Source organism: Culex quinquefasciatus, chromosome 3, assembly GCF_015732765.1.
Source record: "Culex quinquefasciatus strain JHB chromosome 3, VPISU_Cqui_1.0_pri_paternal, whole genome shotgun sequence".
Lineage (NCBI taxonomy): Eukaryota > Metazoa > Arthropoda > Insecta > Diptera > Culicidae > Culex > Culex quinquefasciatus.
The window spans coordinates 30,472,441-30,492,945 of NC_051863.1; the positions used below are offsets into that span (position 1 = coordinate 30,472,441).

General features: G+C 36.3%; 1 protein-coding gene across 1 annotated transcript; it reads right to left on the reverse strand.

Annotated features, from left to right (window-relative positions):
* Window positions 1–1,213: 1,213 nt before the first annotated feature.
* On the reverse strand, window positions 1,214–19,970 carry LOC6035042. Its single transcript, XM_038260714.1, has 5 exons — window positions 19,876–19,970; window positions 8,698–9,085; window positions 8,160–8,280; window positions 8,028–8,080; window positions 1,214–1,321 (listed from the first exon to the last, which is right to left on the reverse strand). The coding sequence occupies exons 1-5, from the start codon at window positions 19,968–19,970 to the stop codon at window positions 1,214–1,216; spliced, it is 765 nt and encodes a 254-aa protein (XP_038116642.1).
* Window positions 19,971–20,505: the final 535 nt, after the last annotated feature.

A 20,505-nucleotide genomic window follows, 5' to 3' on the forward strand; every position in this document is an offset into this window, starting at 1 on the left:
AATGTATGAAAAACCCTAATATTCTTTAAACCTGAAATTTTGAGTATTTTAAAAAAAATTTGTCTTGTGAAAATTTTGAGCATTTTCAATATTTTTTTATTACGTTCGAAATGTATTTAAAAATCCCATTCATTTGATACCCATATTGAACGGATAGAAATCCTGTAAGCAAATCCGGTAACACTGTGTTGTTGAATTTGACAACACGGAAATGTTTCCAAAATCGTCAATTTTTTTTTAGGTTTTGAGCAACAATGTTATCGATTTTGAAAAAAATTGCAACCAGGGCATGACTGTAACTTCAAAAAATCATGGAAATCAATTTGTAAAGAAAAAATGGAAGCTTTTGTCAAAGTCGAGGAAAAGTTTTTTATTTATTTATTTATTTATTTTTATTCCTTAAGGGAGTTTCTTCTGGTGCAACATAATTTAAACATTCTGCACTAGAACAATGATGATCATATCAACTCGTAAAAAAATAGAAAATTGAAAATCACAAAATCCTTAATAAATACAAAAAAAAATCACCAAATTTGTTTTAAAAAATTAATTTATATTATCAGTGTAGTCCTTATCCATAACTACAAATTTGCCGAATCAATAAATTCTTTAAAAGAGACAGGTTTTTAATTTTTCATAAATCATTTTTGTATGGACAACTGCTAAATTTGTATGGAAAACCAATGATGCAAAATGGCTTCTTAGGGCATACCGATGGCATCAAAAAAGTTTAAGCCGGATTAAAAAATACAAAAAAAAATCGATTTACCAAAATCTCAGAGAATTGCTCAGAAGCTTTAACCTACTATCCACAAAAATGTAAAGAATGTATAAATTGCTTTTTTTTATTGTTTTAATCAATTTGTATTAATATAAACAAATTACTTTCAACGAAAAAGACTCACCTCAAGCTATCCGTGCCTTAACCCACTCAAAACCTCAAACTTCCCCTGCGAGAGCGAGCCTGCACCCGGCTGACTGAGCTGAATGAATGGACTCGTAAAACACTTTTATTCCGACGTCTTAAATTGCCGGCTTTAATGGATTAGCTCGACCGTGGAGAAATCGTCTAAGAGTGAGAGAGGGTGGGTGGTGACTGTTGGGTTGAGAAAAAAAGGACGAAGAGTTGGTTAGCGCAGAATATGCCCACCATTGCCTAGGCTAGGCCCAACTGTGGTTGGAAGCTTTGGATGCTGTGCTGTTTGGGTGGCTTTTATTCCTGGCAAGTCAAAGGCAGAACCAGCTTTTTGGAGCCGCCGGAAGACGACGTCGAGCATCCTGTTGCTGCCAGCACTGATGCTGCTGCTGCGGTGAAGTCACTCTGCAAGAAAAGGAAGGACACAAAAAAAAGGATTCCGAACAGAAGCCTGAAACTACGCATTCAAAGCTCGCTTCCAAATGACCTGCAATCGTCTGAGAGCTTTTCCTGCTCTGTGGCACTGTACTTGGAAGGGATATTGGGACTTTTCTTGAACCTTAATAAAACAAAATTATTTTATTTAATTTTCTTTAAAAGAATTTGGAATGATAAAAATTTCAGAAAAGATATTAAAAATAATCAAATGGTGCCAATCTTAGCCCAACCACCCCTTTTTTCCAGCAAGCTGCTCCGGAATGTCGATTCCACCCCCGCGCGCACACAAAACCACACCGAATCGCCAATGCACTTCAACCGAATGAAACTTTCTGACATGAACCATAATCAGGAAGCCGGGGGGAGCAAAAGGAGCAGCAACGTTAAGAGAGTAGAGTAGTGGCAACGAAGAAAAAAAAAGATACTAAAAAGCTCCATCGACCTAGCAGCAGTGAATTGAGTAAGCTTTTAAGCCTTTTCGAGGTTTGCCGAGCGTGACGACAACGACGACGAGAGTGTCGTCACGAAAAGTGATCAAAGTTGGATGTTTTGGAGGGGGTGGGGGTTCTTAGAACGCTGAAATCGAGCTTCACAAGTGGGGGATCTTTGTAGACCTAGAAACAGATGTTGGGTTGGAAGTTTCTTGAACGGTGTTATTCTTTAAAAAGCTCAGCATAAAACTAAATACAAACAATTTCAAAATTTGGTGAACTTTCAGCTCAAACATCGAACGTAATCATTTAATTGTCAAATTGGCGTTACGAATGATGCACGCCAGAAATATCAAAATCGCTCAGTGGTACCAACATTAGAAAAAAAAGTGTGGTTGTCACTTTTTTTAATGTTGGTACCTCTGCGTGATTTTGACATTTCGGTCGTGCATCATTCGTAACGCCATCTTCGCTTAAAAATCTGGATTGAACTTTTAATAAAAGGCTCTGAATGGCATCATTCCCAGTCGGCCATTTGGCGGCCATGTTTGTTAAAAAATAACATTTAAATCTCATTTAAAAATGGTTTTCTTTGTGTTGTTTGTAAAAGCATTTTACATATCAACGTTGTAGTGCTATCTTGTGATACGTCGCTTTTTGCCGTTCCGACAAAAATGCGTTTTAATGTTTGACCTTGAATAAACAAAAACCAGGGCAAGCAATGTAAACAAAAACAAACACGTTTTGTTTCGGTGGCCATTCTGTGCATTGCCTCGAAGTTTGGTTGAATTTGGTTGCCGGAATCCTGAGTTATAATTGAAAATGTTTGCGGTATTTGAGCTCGTATCTATGTCAAACTCGTTCTGACCTGAAATCCCTTAGGCCAAATGTCGCACTTACAACAAATTTCAGACTGTGACAAGTTTTCACAACAAGATTGAAACCTCTTTCATATGAAAAGTTATAAAAATGCACTGAGTTTTTCTTCATTTTTTATGGAATATCTCAGGATTGAAATCGAATTTTGAGGATCTGTGAAGATCAAAAGGCATTGTGAGCTGCAGTTCTTTGCTCTTTTTGGCCCAAAATGCACGTTCGACAACCTAGCATGACGGCGACGAAATAGTGATTAATTTTTCATTTCAATGTTATATTTATGGACTTTGAATTCAAACTCATCATTGACAGTCATTGCCCCAAGATTAAACGACACCTTAAGCATTTTCTAGAGGCGTAATTCTCCGCCAACTCACACGAAATCGTGGCAACTGCTGTGTGAGTTGGCGGAGAATAACCCAAACGTGAATCAGCTTTCCCATTGCACAGTTGTCCAGATGGGGTTTCCGAAAAAAAAAATGGTCATGTTTTTGAGCTTTGATGTCTTCAGAAGAGTTATTGCAAATAAAAAGGGGCAACTTTTAGTTTGGTTGAAAATTAGGGTGATTCACGATTAGAGTGATTTGAAAAATCTAACTTTTCTGGGATATTTTTGAGATTTTTTGACTTTCAAAAAGTTGTTAGACTTGCCAATCCAAGCAACTTTGTCGAAGACACCAAAATTTTATCTCACAATCTACGCCTTCTACTAACAAATTTTTAGGAAGCATCTGAGCAAATCTTCAAAAATCAGATTTATGAACGTAAAAATTCAGGGTTAAATTTAAGAAAAAAATGACGTTCCCTACTCTTTTAGAGCTCTAAAAATCAAACATTTTCATTTTTTGTCAAATCAATTTGAATATGAGCAACTCTCTACGAATTCGGCCGATTTCGACCATTTTTATTTTTTGTATTTTTTTATTTGACTCAAACTTTGTGGGGGCCTTTCCTATGACCAAATATGCCATTTTGTGTCATTGGTTCACCCATACAAGTCTCCATACAATTTTGGCAGCTGTCCATACAAAAATGGTATGTAAATATTCAAACAGTTGTAACTTTTGAGTGAATTTTCTGATCAATTTGGTGTCTTCGGCAAAGTTGTAGGTATTGTTGAGGACTATTGAGAAAAAAAAATAGGTAAACGGGAAAAAAAATTTGAGGATTTTTTTATCAACTTTTTTTTCACTAAAACTCAATTTCCCAAAATACGTATTTTTTGATTTTAGAGATTTTTTGATATGTTTTAGGGGACAAAAACCCGCAACTTTTGAGCCATAGAGAAACATGGTCAAAAAATCTGCCGCCGAGTTATGACTTTTTGAAAAAAATAGTGATTTTTGGAAAAAATCGAAGTTTCATGCAAAAACAAGTTTGACAATATTTTTTAATGCAAAATTTAATTTACAATCGAAAAGTACTTTACATATTTTTTGATAAAGGGCTCCGTTTTCTAGATATGGCCACCGAAAGTTTGATTTTAGCGAAATATTTGCAGTTTTTCAATTTTTAAAAATAGTGACCATGAGTGACCATTTCTAAAAATATATTTTTTGAAAAGTTCAGAAAATTTGCTATAAAATTGTCTAAGAGACATTGAAGATTGGACCTTTGGTTGCTGAGATACTTAAAGAAAAGAAACACGAAAATTGAAGTTTTCTAAGTCTCACCCAAACAGCCCACCATTTTCTAATGACGATATCTCAACAACTAATGGTTCGATTTTCAATGTTAATATATGAAACATTCGTGAAATTTTCCGATCTCTTCGAAAAAAATATTATGAAAATTTTTAAATCAAGACTAGCATTTTAAATGGGCGTAATATTCAATGTTTGGCCCTTTTAAAATGTTAGTCTTGATTTTAAAATTTTCAAAGAATTTTTTCGAAGAGATCGGAAAATTTCACGATTGTTTCATGTATTATTATTGAAAATCGGACCATTAATTGCTGAGATATCGTCATTAGAAAATGGTGGGCTGTTTGGGTGAGACTTAGAAAACTTCAATTTTCGTGTTTCTTTTTCTTTAAGCCGCTGTATCTCAGCAACCAGAGGTCCAATCTTTTCTGAACTTTTCAAAAAAATATTTTTAGAAATGGTCACTCATGGTCACTATTTTTAAAAATTGAAAAACTGCAAATATTTCGCTAAAATCAAACTTTCGGTGGCTATATCTAGAAAACGGAGCCCTTAATCAAAAAATATGTAAAGTACTTTTCGATTGCAAATTCAATTTTGCATTAAAAATAATGTCAAACTTGTTTTTGCATGAAACTTCGATTTTTCCAAAATCACTATTTTTCAAAAATTCATAACTCGGCGGCAGATTTTGACCATGTTTCTCTATGGCTCAAAAGTTGCGGATTTTTGTCCCCTAAAACATATCAAAAAATCTCGAAAATAAAAAAAAAACGTATTTTGGGAAATTGAGTTTTAGTAAAAAAAAAAGTTGATAAAAAAATCCTCATTTTTTTCCGTGTACCTATTTTTTTCTCAAAAGTCCTCAACAATACCTACAACTTTGCCGAAGACACCAAATTGATCAGAAAATTCACTCAAAAGTTACAGCTGTTTGAATATTTACATACCATTTTTGTATGGACAGCTGCCAAAATTGTATGGAGACTTGTATGGGTGAACCTATGACACAAAATAGCATATTTGGGTATAGGGAAGGCCCTCACAAAGTTTGAGCCAAATAAAAAAATACAAATAAAATCCATTTCCGGTTTTGGTAGAGAATTGCTCATATAAAGGTTGAATTTTTCAACAATGTTTAAGTTAAAATGCAAATTAAGAACTCAAACAAAATGAGAAATATCCAATTAAGAGGGCAGATTCGTATTCAGCGGGCAAAATTACATGGAAAACATGTAGTTGGATAACTTTCGAATTTCGTTGGGGTGGTCCCATACAATTTTCCCTTGAAAATTCAACATTTTCAAACAAAGATGTCTCAAGCTTGAAGAATAAAAAATGTATTTTTGTATGACTAGATATTCATAAAAAATAATAAACCCAAATAGTTAGTTATTTTTTGTTTTCACACTAGCCGAGTGCGAGGTACTTCAGCTCCATCGACAAGCCCCACCCTGAAGAACGTTTGCATCAATCGTTACGTTATTTAGAACTTTCGAACCCTTGTCAAATGGACAAGGAGCCAGCGCGTATATAGTTGGCAGTAACAGTATTCCTAATTCCAGTTATTGTTCACCAAGTCGCGATGGCCTAGTGGTTAGTATTTTTGCTTACCGATGCAAAGGACGGGGGATCAAACCCCGACCCGAGCGACTTTGATTTTTCGTTCATGTTCAGAGTTTCAAGATTTCCTCTACTTTCTCGTTGGGAGCAGATGGGAATCGAACCCAGGACCATTAGCTTACAAAGCGAACACCGTAACCAGTCAGCCACGGCCTCTCCCCTTATTTTTTGTTTTCACACTATTATTCATTATTATTTATTTTAACGTGGAAGAAAAAATAGTTTTCATGAGTTGTTCTCAAAGCTACATTAAACAATGTTACCAAAGGACTTTTGCATAGGGGCTCGTTGGGGTGGTTCAAATCCGGACTTCCTCAGGGCTACCCCCTGAAATAAAGATTGGCCTATTACTAGGCTAAAAATCAAAGAACTTTTTCGATGGGACGATTATCAAAATCCATGTCATTTTTCAGACAAAAAAAAATTTAAGCCGAGATAACCGTGCAAACCAAACAATTGTTGTCACTAGAGTTCAAACCCAAACTCTACGTGAACTTGAGTTTGTGTTTGAAAATCCGCACAAAAATTAAATTAAAGTGTTGCTGTTTGGACGCGAGTGAGAAAATTTTGACAGAAGTTCAAACAATGTACGATTCGGCCAATCACTGGAAAAAACTAAAACTGCGATAATTTTAAAATTTCAGCTGCGACATATACGTTTTTGTGTAAGTACATGGAGAAAAAAGAGTTCCCAAAATCGTGAACAAGCGATCATGAAAATGGGAACCACGAACAAAGTGTTCAAATCATATGGTACGATTTTTAAAAACGTACTATGGCATTTGAACACTTTCTTTGTGGTTCCCATTTTCTTGAACGCTTGTTCACGATTTTGGGAACTCTTTTTCTCCGTGTACTAAAACGTATGTAACTGAAAGACTCTAACTTATTTATTTTTAAACTTTCATATGGAGCTGCTGTAGAAAGTTTTTCATGCAGTACTAATAGCCATTTGAATACCTTAGAAATGGGGCATTTTCTCCGAGAACATCGCCAGGTTCAAGACCTGCAAGACCCGCTTGGACCAAGTAACCCTCGTCAGTTAGATGATCTCGAAGTACGGAGTATAAGGAGTTATTTTTGTTATCATTATATATTTAACTATAAACTGATCTTCGATCCCAACCTGGTAGCAGCACCTAATAGGACCTAATAAAAATAAGTTATGAATAAAAAAATACCTTAGAAATCAGTAGTATTTTCGTGAGAACGGCCATGCCTTTTTTAAAGATTTGTGCAAAGTCAACTGTACAAACCAACCATTGTTCAACTCATTCAACGTTAATAGCATTCACGCTTACTAACGCCACATAACGCTACTTGACATGACATTAGACGCCATTGGCCGTGACGTTTTTTTTTTATTTTCTCGCCCTGTCCGTACCAAAATCGATTTCAAATTCTTGGCACACGTGTGTCAAGCTTTCACCGTCACTACGGGAAACGCAAGCTGCTGACATAGGGGAGGTTGTCTTTTTTGCGAATATTCGTAGAATTGCACTTCCAAGAAGCTCCGAGACATTTTGCGACCAGTACCAAATTTCTCCTATTTCAGTCTATGTGCTCTACAAGTTAGTCGAGCAAGAGTAAAAAAAAAATCCCCCCGTCATAAGAACGGGAAATTTAACCACTATTGGTTGGAACATTGCCCGAACGTGTGCCAAGATTATCAGCGGGAAAAAAAATTGAGCTAGACGTCCGTCCACAAGTGTGTGTGTGTGCCTTCGGGGCGCGTTTTCCAATGCACTGCTCGTATATGCAAACGATGTGATGGAGGCTGATTTAAGGCAACGTTGTAATTGGGAAAAGTTCTCATCATAACCTTGAACATAACCCTGCATCAAAAACTTATCTTTTGTAAAATTTTCTGATAGCCTTATTTTTATTATTGCAAAACATGTATATTTATGACGACTAAGTAGTTTTGGTATTCTTTAGATCATCAGTTGCTGGGAGCAATGCCAAAAAAAATATAAACTTGACTCAAACTGTCTTTTCGTTACATTTCTCACCTCCAAGCATAGAATAGTGTCCAATGAAAGCAATTTCCTTGCTGATAAAATTTCTGATTAGATACATGAACGGACGATTCACTCGAACTCTCATGATGTTGTCACCACCGCCATCCGCGGAAAACGGAATCGCACCGAAAACTGGAAAATTTATCGATATCACAATTAGTGAAGAAAACAGTTCATCTATCATAAGATATCAGTGAAAAATTCAACTCACTCGTAATAGCAGCAGCAAATGTCCCTGTCTCATCCACGTCAATCACTGCACTCTGAACGAACTGCACCACCCTCAGCTTTCCAGTCAACCCGAAAGCAAACCGGCCATCCTCGAACATTTCCTTGACCCCATTTTGCATTAAAATTTCCAACAAATTTAGTTCATTTTTTGCGGAAAATTTGGGCATCTCAAGGCTGATTTGTTTTCGCTCTTGCTTCATATCGATCGTTTGGTAATCGTTTAGGGTAAAACTGTTCACCAATTGAGTTAGATTTGCTTTATCTTTTGGAATGATGACTATCATTGATAGGTTTGAACTTTGCTCATACGGGATCTCAACTGTCCAATAATTAATCTGACTCGTGTAATTACCTTCAAAATCAACCTCCATGAATTCGACATCTTGCTCACCGTCCAAAAAATAAAAAGTATGCTGGTTAGAAGGGGTAAACATTGTATTCCACGATGCGTTCAACGAAATCACGTTCAGCATAACTATATCCATCATTGTCATCAAATTAATGGTAGCAGGGCTTACGATACTGAACATATCGGCAGTTTTGTTCCGGGACCATTTGTTTGCCAGTGCCACCACATCAACATTGGTCAAGTTGATGCGTTCTGTTCCGCACCGTTTCTCCAGTGGTAGGTAAAAAGCCGGATTAAGCGTGAGTTTTGAAAAGATCACGTTAGAAACTCTGTACCCATCCGCATTGGACCGGGACTGATCGAAGAAATGGCTTAAATGTAGCATGACCTCTTGTTTGTCCTCCGGCAGATGGAGCAGCTGTTGAAGTTCGGCCGAGGCTTTTTCGTTGGCCACGTGGTACACCATGCTCAGAATCAGGAACATCGCTAGTGGTGACACGACGACATTCTGCTGAGGAGAGTAGACGGTTTTGAAGAACTCGAACGTGAACTGGTTGCTGGAGGAGTAAAGATCTATGAGAGAAGGGTTGTTTGATTAATTTTAAATTCATGTTAGAAAGATACAGAAGTTTGCCTGTACGAACAACTGGCGAGCTCGATGCGACACAAGAAAACACAATGATCAGCAGTCGTAACATTATTATTTTGGGTAGTACTGACTTGACGGTGAAACGGATTATCAAGCGGTAATGTGGCCGAACCCTCTATTTTTACTCATTTAAAGCTCAATTACAATCACATTAGGTCAGCAATGACTTGATGAAACATCTTTGATGATATCATCAATTTAAACATCATTAATTTGATATACTAAAGTCATGATTCGAATTCTCGGTTGCTTCGAAACCCGGACACCTCATCTTGTTTTATCAATTAATTGAATATACGTTCTCATTATGAATGACAAAACTATGTTATATGATGAATTCTAACATCAACGTTCATTTAAATTTTATTTGAACGCTGTAGTTAACGCCAAAACAAATGAATAAAATAAAATTATAAGTTTACCAAAAATTTGAAACATTTCACTGAAATATTTCTCAAGCGTTGCAGAAATTTCAGGTTTTGATTTTCTTAAATTCCATCAAATTTTTAAATAAAATATCTATTATTTTGATGTAAACACTTCATTTGAGACCTAAAGAATGCCATTCACTAACATTTCAGTCCAAATTTGTGCGATTCACAAGCAAAATGGAGTGTCCGGAACGCGAAGCAGAAGTGTACGGGTTTCGAATCAGCTTTTATCAGGCTTTTATAAGTGTCCGGGATTTGATGCACAACAAGTAATTTGAATTTTAAAATTCTGATAAAAATTGTTTGAAAAAACATATTTTGCAAGCATTCTCTTAAAATTGACTGTTTATGCTACATCCTGATGATATTTCTACATTTCCAACTTGTTACATGATTTTTTGCCAGCTTTAAAAAATGATATGCTACTAATTGTCCGGATTTCGAACCATGACGTTACCAGCTGAGCTTTAAATACTACGAAAATGATTGACTTGCAGAAAACAAATCGTCAAATGATTAAATCGACTGTATCCGAATGACAAATCGCTCGAATCCAAGATCAATCTAGATAAAAAAAACTGGCTCATCTTTTTAATAAGAAAAATCAAATTTTCATTTAAAATGTTAAACATTTTAGGTTGTTTTATCATTTACAACAAAACTAAAAAATTTTAATTTAACCCTCTACAACCCAACCCCGCCTCTACACGGGCTTCGATCTAAATAAATAATTTTTCAACCGATTTTTTATTTTTTAAAAGCATTGGAAAGAACTTTTAAAATTTCAGAAAAAATTAAGGTTGGAAGTTTCACTTGTTTAATGTGAGCAGTTTTCTCAGATTTCGGTCATTCGATTTTTTTTTTTTTTTTTTTTTTTGTATTTTTTAATCCGACTGAAACTTGTTGGTGCCTTCGGTATGCTCAAAGAAGCCATTCTGGAAAAAAAATGATACGCCGTGAAAATTTTTTGGTGATTTTTTATTTAACTTTTTGTCACTAAAATTTGATTTACAAAAAACACTATTTATATTTTTTTAAATTTTTTGTTTTAAATCGGACCATTAGTTACTGAGATATCGACATTAGAAAATGGTGGGTTGCTTAATATGGAAAATTTTCTCAGGCTTTCAAAAATATTTTGTTTAAAAGTTGGAAAACATGTGCACTAAATTTAAAAAAATGAAAAACTGCGACTATTTTCAAAAAGTCACAAAAAAATGGATTTAAAAAGTTAAAAAAAATACCAATTTTTTTTACCGTGTATCATTTTTTTTTCAGTGTAGTCCATATGCATACCTACAACTTTGCCCAAGACACCAAATTGATCAAAAAATTCCTTCAAAAGATACCGATTTTTGAATTTTCATACATCATTTTTGTATGGACAGCTGCCAAATTTGTATGGAGAATTATATGGACAAACTAATGATGCAAAATGGCTTCTTTGGGCATACCGAAAGCACCAAAAAAGTTTCAGCCGGATTAAAAAATACAAAAATAAAATCGAAGAATAAAGACCGATTTTGTAGAGAATTGCTCACGTGAATTTGTCACTATTTTTTTTTAGGGGTCAACTTTGGCTGTGTTTTTTTACTAACATTTTCTATATTTAAAAAAAAGTAGTAGGGGAAATCTACCCTTTCCAATCAAAAACCTATCTTCGTCATATGGAGAGTTTGATGCTCGATTAAAGCTCCAAAAATACTATTTGGGCTATAAACTTACCAGCAACAGCACCGCCTCGAGTAAGCACGCAAATGTATGCCACTTACTGGCCAAAAGATCACATTTAATGCACTTTTGATCATAATTTGTATTTTGCGAGACCACTTCTCATCATTTTGTTGGCACACACAGTGACACACACGAGAATCCCTCAAACGCTTAATGAATATCGCCAAAATTAACTTTTCACTTTCGCTTACTTTTTCACGGCGCTTAAGATATGAAATTGCTTCAACTACCGGCAACATGTTCTTTTGATCATTATTAAGGCACTCAATTGAAGAATAATCCCGAAAAATGTAATAAATTAGCAAGCGCCATCAAAAAAACAAACGCGCCAAGTCGTTTGACGTTTCAATTTTCATTTTGCATTCCACTCGAAGGCTGAAGAAAACCGAGCGAGAGACGAAGGCAAAAAAGAACAAAGGCTGGCCGTCAACACCACCAGCAGCACAGCCAGCGATGCCAGGAAACTTTCCCTATAAATGCCACTTTTCGTGAGTGTTCGTTTGAACTGTCAGCGCAAATGGCAACACTCGACAGAGTGTTGGAAGAAAAAAGAACTAAGCCGATATTAGAAAAATGGGCGTGGCCCAATGCATTCGCCTCGATTAGAATACCCTTGGGATTTTTTTTTGTTAAATGCTTGGTAAAGAAATAGAATAACTTTTAGTGAAAGTGAAAATAAACAGAAATGTTCACAAAAACTTGCTCTACTCGTTGGTGTAGGGTAGAGTAGTCATCAATGAGACACGGGGAACAATGATAAAATGGCTCTCACAAGTCGTAGTTTCAACCAATCAGGCTCATATTTGGGGGAAAGGTGTGTCTACTAGATACACGTCTGCTATATTAGTGGCTTTGGTTATGGACGCTCCCTTGAAAAGTAATTCATAAATGTTTGATTCTGGGGTGTAAAAGTAAATTATGGACAAAAAAACTTTTTCGCTCGTAGGCTGCCATTTACACCAAAACTAATATTTCTTAAAACTTCTTTCGACGTTCTATAGGGATTAAGTTGGGCTACAATGTCCTTTCATTAGATTTGGCCAAAATTTAGAATATACTCAGAACCCAGGGCTGTCTCATTGTTCCCCGCTCATTTCAGCCCATGGGTAACAATGAGACACTTTGATTTTTTTTCAATAAACTTCTCAAAATCGATGGAAATCTTTCAAAACATGAATTAAAAGTGATTGTTGGCATATTTATAGAGTTTAAACTTCATTTAACTAAAAATACAAAGTTATTTGGTATTAATATATGGATTTTACAAAATTGAAATACTTTTTAGTGTAACTTTTGTTATTAAAAGTTTCATGTTGGCAAAATTGCTCTAAAATGTTCAAGGCAAGTCACCTGCAATGGAACAATACAAAAACATGATGTTTTGCTAGAAAAATGTTGATTTTCGTAGAGTGTCTCATTGTTCCCCAGCTGTCTCATTGTTCCTGCCAAGTGCGTCTACAATGAGACAGTTGAATAACTCTGGCTGTAGATGTCAGATCGATCTCATATTTTGGTCAATATTAGAACACATTAAAAGAAAGAAAATGCAACAAAAAGCTCATTAAAACATGCTGATGAAAAAATTAGAAAAATCGTTGAAAGTTGAAAACCAAAAGTGTCTCATTGATGACTACCCTACCCTACTTGGTTTTAGTAAAATTCAAGGGAGACTCTAGATTATCCAGCATCATTCAAACACGACCGCTTATTAGGATTAAAATGGGTAGGTTTCCCCTATGCAGTAAGTTTTGTAGTGTCCCAGATTACGCCTCTGTGCATCTTATTACAATTAAAATGATAATGGTACCATTCTAATGCAAAAATGAAATACAAAAGCAAATAATTGAAAAAGTGACAGCAAAAACAAAAAAATAGAAAGGCCAAATACTATTCAAAACAAACTAAAACTAGACAAGATAAGTGTAAATTAAATTACTAAATTTTTAACAAGAAAAACATAACATAAAAGAAGTTAAAATTTTCGTAGAACAAAAGTTACTCAAAATTAGGAGGTCAAGGGAAAAATTAAAAAAATTAAAAAAAAACGGCAATAGAGGGTCTGTCTGCCTATGTGGATCAATCGGACCGCGCACTGAACTCACAATCCAGAGGTCGCCGGTTCGTATCCCGAGGCGGACGCAAAAAATTCTAAGTGTAAATATAGGTTTTCGGTGCCCTCTTCCCGTGCCATACCTTCACACTAAGGAGACCTGGGAGGCGGAGTCTTGTCGCAAAAAGAACGATACACGCCTGTGGATCCGTTGACGAAATGGCAAGGTTTAAAGGGGCCACATTATATGGTGTTACGTCGACTCCGTTTTTTTAGAGGGTTAAGTATAACCATGCTCCAGAGTTGGCAGATAATAACAGAAAAGTAAGTAGTCTGGACAAACAATATTTAGATTCTTCGTGAAATGCCGATGTACAATACCACAATAAATGTGTTTTTCCGCGTTAAAAAAATGACATCAATACCTAAATATTTTGAAATTGAATTGAAATTGTTTTGAATTGCAAAACATCTGGCCTGAATGATAACATGTGAAATAAAAAATGGTATTTCCTCCAAGACAATATGTTTTTCAGAGAAGTCCTAATTATATCCTAGTTTTCTGTCGAAGACAACAAGTCTATCATTAAGTTTTAAGAGTTTTTTTTAAAAAAGGTCCTATAAGCAATGGGATTCCGTATACTAATAGGACCTTTTCAACTAAAACTCTAGATTTCCCTTTTTCTTTCAGATTTTCAACATCCACATGCTTTTTCATGTATTCAGCCCGCAAAATTGTTTAAAGTTGTTGTATAAAAAATAATTATTCTGTTTTTTACTTTCGACTTATTAAAATCTCAAATAATTTTCAAATTCATTGCAATCATAGCAAAATGTGGTTTTTACATGCGGCAATCATACAGCTAGCAAATATCAAAAGCAACAAAATCAAAATGAAGACATTTAATCAGACAACCGCATTTTATACTCCACATCAAAAGAGTTTCTAACCTCCGGTCGTAACGATTTGCATTATTATAGAAGAGCCTGCGGTGCACGTTGTAAAACGCACGTTTTGCCTGTTCATGAGTTACGGTTTGTTGTCGTCACCATTAAACATGGTTTATGACCAGTGAAAGGGAAAGGTCGGGGTGGGTGGGGTTGGTTGCCACAGGAATTATCTCCAATTGAGGGGGTGACCCTTTCACTAGATTGAAGCGCTCCATCTCGATTCGTAACATGTTATTGAAGGGGGTCCTAAAGAGAGTCACCGACGGGGTGATCAAGATAAGCTGAGTTATGTTGAAAACCCCCTTCCCGCCCAAACGAATTCAATAAATGTTAAGACATCGCTTTCACACACAAGGTAGCACTGCGAGGTAAGATTTGGGCTGGAAAAAGATGTTTCCTTTGGGGCTTAAACGCCTTGATAACAAGAATGTGTCTATAAAAGAAGGTAGGAAAATCCTTGGCAGCAAAAAGTGCTCCACGTATGGGCAAGAATATGGAGATTTTGCTGGCTTAGAGAGGTTAGAAAATTCAAGAAACGTTTCAAGGTGGGGTTCACCATCGAAATGAGAAACATTTGCCCGAGAAGGTTATACTGAGGGGGAGGTAGGAGACACAATTTATGCTTGTTTTAAATCTCTTTTTATTTAATCTATTCAACCGGAGATAGCGTCGCCACACGAGCCAAAGCGAAGCGAAGCTTTCCGGGTAAGAATTTCATATTTCTGTGGTGGCACGATGTCACTAAACTAGATTACGGTGGCAAAGTGGAAGCTTTATTGCTCCCAGTTGCGGAAATTTCTCTGCTAGAAGATACAGGAAAGAAAGAAAACGATGAGATGCAGTTTGATGCCCGGGTCCGGACTCCATCCACACCCACACCCAGTTGTTCAATGAAACGAGCGGCACTGATCAACATATTTGATTGCTGAGAAAATACGTCAGCCACAAGTCACATCGAGCAGCGTTATTGGATTATTGTAGATGTTTTTTCGTGTTGAGAACTTTTTCAATCATTCGATATGGAATCAAATTAAAACGTAAAAGCTTTATAAAAAAAAAAATCGATTTTTTCTCGTGTTTGAAAATTAAATTTAAACCTTTTAGTGGTGTTCGCTACTAGCACATGTTGCGTACAATTTTTGCTTGTATGCAACAGCGACGAACCGCCCTAATTTTCCGTACAATCTTTGGAGAAAAACATTCGGCCCTGTTTGAATATTTTATGAAAAATTCAAGGTGCACGTGTTTCTGTGAACCCCAAAGTCCATGCTTCCCCTCGATCAGTCATTTTTGTCAATTGTTGTCGGTCAGTGTTATTTATGCAACGTTGTCTTAACCCACTACAACCCAACCCCGCCTCTAGGCGGGCTTTGATCTAAAGATCCAACAAAAATCCATTTTCAACCAATTGTTGATCTTGAAATAGCATTGAAAAGGAAAACTCTTAAAATTTAGTTTTGTGACTTTGTTAATGTTTAAAAAAATGGAAATTTCCCTGAGGTCAACTTTGGCTGTGTACCTTATCAACATTTCCCTTTATTATGTGAAAATATGTATGCACTGTTTTTTGTAGTGTACCAGGGTAGGCCTCTAAGCATTTTTAGACTATTTAAATGATAATGGTATCGTTCTATAGAAGAAAATGTGAAACACAATCAAAAAATTGAAAAAGTGGCTGTAAAAACATGAAAAAACTAGATCATCAAAAGGTAATGATAGGAGGTGGAAGAGTAAGCCAAATTCTCTCAGAAACAAACACACACTTAACAAGATTCATGCAAATTTGAAAAAATGAAACAAGAAAAACATTAAAAGAAAGAAGTGACGGAAAAATAAAAATTAAAAAAAAACTATCTTAATCCACCTTTGTCGTTGGTGCCTTCCTCACTTTTCACCAACTGTTGGCAATTCAATGGGTTTGGAGACAAATTTCATCTAGTTTTTTTCTTAAAATCCACCATAAAAAAGTACACAATATCACTTAGGTGGCCATAACTCGAGACAGGGTTGCCAAACCTTCAATGTTTTAGACTCGTTGGAAAGGTCTTTCGATTACCTAACCAACGGTGGGTTGGATGATGGATCCGGACATAGTAATAATACATTTAAGTGAGATCCGGCCTCAACAAAGTACATAAATATAACTTAAGTGGACATAACGCGAGACAGGGTTCCAGATCTTCAATGTTTAGGAATCGTTTGAAAGGTCTTGCGGATTACTCAACCAACGATGTATAACATGACAAAATTTGAATCGATTTCCGGTCACTTATCCAACATCTGAATATATACAAAAACACATATTAATACATAACTTTTGAACTACATATCGAAACATTATAAAAATCAAAAGGTACGTATGGGACCTTAAACCAAATCGAATGCAACTGGTTTGACCTAAATCGGTTCAGACAGTGCTGTGGAAACTCAGTGAGAATTTTGGTTACACACACACACATTTGTTCAGATTCTGAGTCGATAGGTATACATGAAGGTGGGTCTACGAGCTTTCTGTGAAAAGTTTATTTATAGAGCAGGATTATAGCCTTACCACAGTGAGAAAGGCAAAAACTTTGGGTAGTAGAGAGTTAAGTGCCACCACTAGAAACAGAACTAGGTTTTTATAAGAATTGGAGAAATTGTGAAAACCATTAATAAAACACTTTGGCCCAAATTCACCACCAAAATTAGTTTCAACTATTTTAATATTATTTTTTTAATGTTTTTCAATTAAAAAATAAGACATAAAATTTAATTGTCAAATTGCGTTCACTTATTACCTGTACGAATTTTCAAGAAATTTAAATATTTATTGGGTTTTATTTTCATTTGCAACCACTGCTAATATTTTCAATGTTTATGCCATCCTCCATTCAAAATGGGGATTTTTTTTTTTCGAAAAAAGGCAAATTTCAGTGAAAATAGAGCTACAACTAACAAAAAAAATAAAAATGCAAACATTGTTATATTATTTTCAGCATGGTTGAACCAGTTAAAACAAAAAAAATCAGAGTTATCATCTCGATAAAAAAAATGCTTTCGGTAGAAATTGTATATTTAAAAACTTGCCATGATCATGTAGAGCAAATAAAACCATTTTCGTCACACTCAGCTTTTTCACTTATTCTCGTCACTTTTTCAGTTTGCCGCTATTTAAACAATTTTGTTAGAAACATCAACAAAAGAAAGTTGCTCATTTTTATTTAAGTTTTTTATACCTTGAAATAGTCAAAAACACTTTATGAAAGCTGATGATTATAAGCAATGTTATGATTAGCCGTTAGTAGAAATGGGCCAATAAAGGGTATATTTCTCCGACAGTTTAGATTTTATGCCTTCAGCAAAGTTGTACGATTAATAATGAACTTATCAGAGAGAAATATGGTGCACTTTAATTTTTTTTTATTAATCTAGTTTTAATTATTTTATCATTTTCAATTATCGATCATTTTTTATGGATTTGAGGCACTAAAAGTTATCATGAGTTTAAGATGGTGCAAAGTTTTGTACCGGAGCAATATTATTTTGGAAAAAAATGATTTAGGCAAAAGCACGAAATTTTCAAAAAAAAAAATCTGCAATGTAAATTGCCATGAAATGCGGCCATGTTTGTTTAAAAAAAAACATTCAAATCTTGATTTTGAAGTTTTCAATCAAAAAATAGTTTGTAGAAGCATTTTACTTATAGTGATTATTTTTTTCATTTCAATTTACTATTTCTGGATCCTGAATTTAGAGCCATCATTGACAGTCATTGCTCCAAAAGTGAAGGACTCCATCTACCACCTTAAGGTGTAACGGGCCATCATCAAATATGGCGATTAATTATGGCGAAAAAACATCCCGTTCCACGTTAACGATGATAATTTCCCGTTCCACCTTATCCGGTGAAAATTTTAAACTTTTCCGAAAATTGACGATTATTGGCATCTCTAATACGGATTAAAATATAAAAAAATAATCACTGTGTACAAAACTTTTACGAGAATACAAGCAAACTTGCAGTAGGCTCGAAAAAGCTTAATTTTCTTCAAATTTAGCCTGTTTTTGAAAGGTTAGTTTTTCCATACAAAAACAAGCGCACTTTTGAACACTTCAAAACTACCGTTTTAATTACCTTACCTAAATAAATTGCTAATCCCTCGACGTGCTGCAGGCAGGAGAACCAGCTGACAACGACCAAACACAGCAAAACTCGCGATTTTCGCGAAAAGTAGCATCGAAATACGCGAAGTGAAAATATTCCGCGAGTTTTTTTTTTGTTTTCAAACACTCTTCAACACAACCATTCGTTACACAAGTATTGGTAGTCATCACGAAAGTGGTTGCCAGAAATTTCAGTCAAGCACTTTTTATGAAATTCACAAATATTATTTTCTTATTTGATAATTTGCCACGTAAAAAAATATTGAAACAATTAACTAATACATCTTTTTAATGATAAATTCTAATTAACATTGGCATAAAAGCTTAAAAACAACGACATCAAATTCTGGCAATAAACAACAACTTATAAAACTTTGCCCTGTTTGGCCACACTTTTCGCTGACGCTCAATGTTGTGACAGTTGAGATTTTCACTGTCGATCTGTCAGTTTCCTTCGCCGTTCGGAGAAAACGGAGAAAACAAAATCTTACGAGCCAAGATTTGCAATCTTGCCGGATAAATGTCGATTCAGAACGTTCCGGATTTGACCGACGAAGAGGACAAGCGGCCTCGACAGCCGACAAGTGGACGAGTCTTCAACTCACGGCAAGTGAAAAGGTTTTGCTGGGTGGCAGTCAGATCAAGCCTTTCTGGATGCGGCCATAAAGGTAGGGATGTCCGCCAACCAGCAGCAGAAGATCTACGGTTTGCTGCCCTCAACTCACGGCAAATGAAAAGCTTATGCCGGGTGCCAGCCAGAACAGAACGGATGTAGCCAGTGAGGAATACAACACGTCGAGCATCATTCCGTAGATCTTGAGCTGCTTCTCGGTGGATCGTTCTCCTTGCTGGCCATATCCGGGTCGGTTAGATCTAGCTGCCATCCGACGCTCGGCTGTCTTGAGTTGATGAGGGAGAGGGGGGATGTTCAACCCGTGGATTTTGAGCTGCTGCTCGGCGAATTGCCCTCCTTGCTGGCCACATCTGGGACGGCCTGATCTCACTAGTCGTGGTTGAGTGGGTAGCTAACTGGCTGCTGTCTGGCGCAAGCTTCTCATTTGCCGTGAGTTGAGGGGACCAGACCGTAGATTGACAGACCTTGATGGCCGCATCCGAGAAAGGCTTGATGTGGCTGCCTCCCGGTGGAAGCTTTTCACTTCCCGTGACTTGGTAAAATTCCTCCGAGCCAAGATCGCAATTTGGCCGGATGAATGCCAGTTCACACCGTCCCCGACGAAGAGGACAGGAAGCACCGACAGACGACAAGAGGACGAGCCTTCAACTCGAGGCAAGTGAAAAACTTCCGCCGGGTGGTAGCCACATCAAGCCTTTCTCGGATGCGGCCATCGAGGATTGACAATCTACGGTCTGGTCCCCTCAACTCACGGCAAATGAGAAGCTTGCGCCAGATGGCGGCCAGATAGCACCGAGCCGAGCAGCAGCTCTAAATTCACGGCTTGAACATCCTCCCTCTCCCTCATCAACTCACGACAACCGAAAAGCTTGCGTCGCAGCCAGATCAGGCCAACCCGGATGTGGCCAGCAAGGAGAACGATCCATCGAGAAGCAGCTCAAGATCTACGGACTGGCCCTCTCAAAATATGAAAAGGGAAAAAATTGCGCCAGATTGCGAGTAGTCGAAAATTTGTAAAGCGAGGAGTCTGAAATTTCTAAAATAATATCGAACAATGTGAAGTTGTCCATTTCTCGATTTTTAACGATGCATCGCTGTGACATTAATGGGAAGATTACTAGAAATTTATCAGTTCTAATTTTTTTCCAAAATTGTTACTGTTTACTTTACTAAATAAATAGAACATAACATCACTACTACATTTATACTCGATTCACGTGATGACTAATACATGTATATTTCAATGATCATCATCGTAACCAATACATTTACACCACACTAACACAAACGCCTCACGATGATGAGGCGTTTCACCTTAAAGGAAAAAATTCGACAAAATACTGAAATGCAGAGCAAATTTCCTACAAATTGTACTTTTTCTC

Bases quoted from the DNA above. Each gene is read 5' to 3' on its own strand.
- LOC6035042 (XM_038260714.1), bottom strand. From the start codon at position 19,970: ATGAGGGAGAGGGAGGATGTTCAAGCCGTGAATTTAGAGCTGCTGCTC. The intron at 9,086-19,875 runs GTGAGTTGAGGG...TTACTCCTCCAG, and splicing joins GCGCAAGCTTCTCATTTGCC to CAACCAGTTCACGTTCGAGT. The intron at 8,281-8,697 runs GTAAGCCCTGCT...AATGGGGTCAAG, and splicing joins CTGCCGATATGTTCAGTATC to GAAATGTTCGAGGATGGCCG.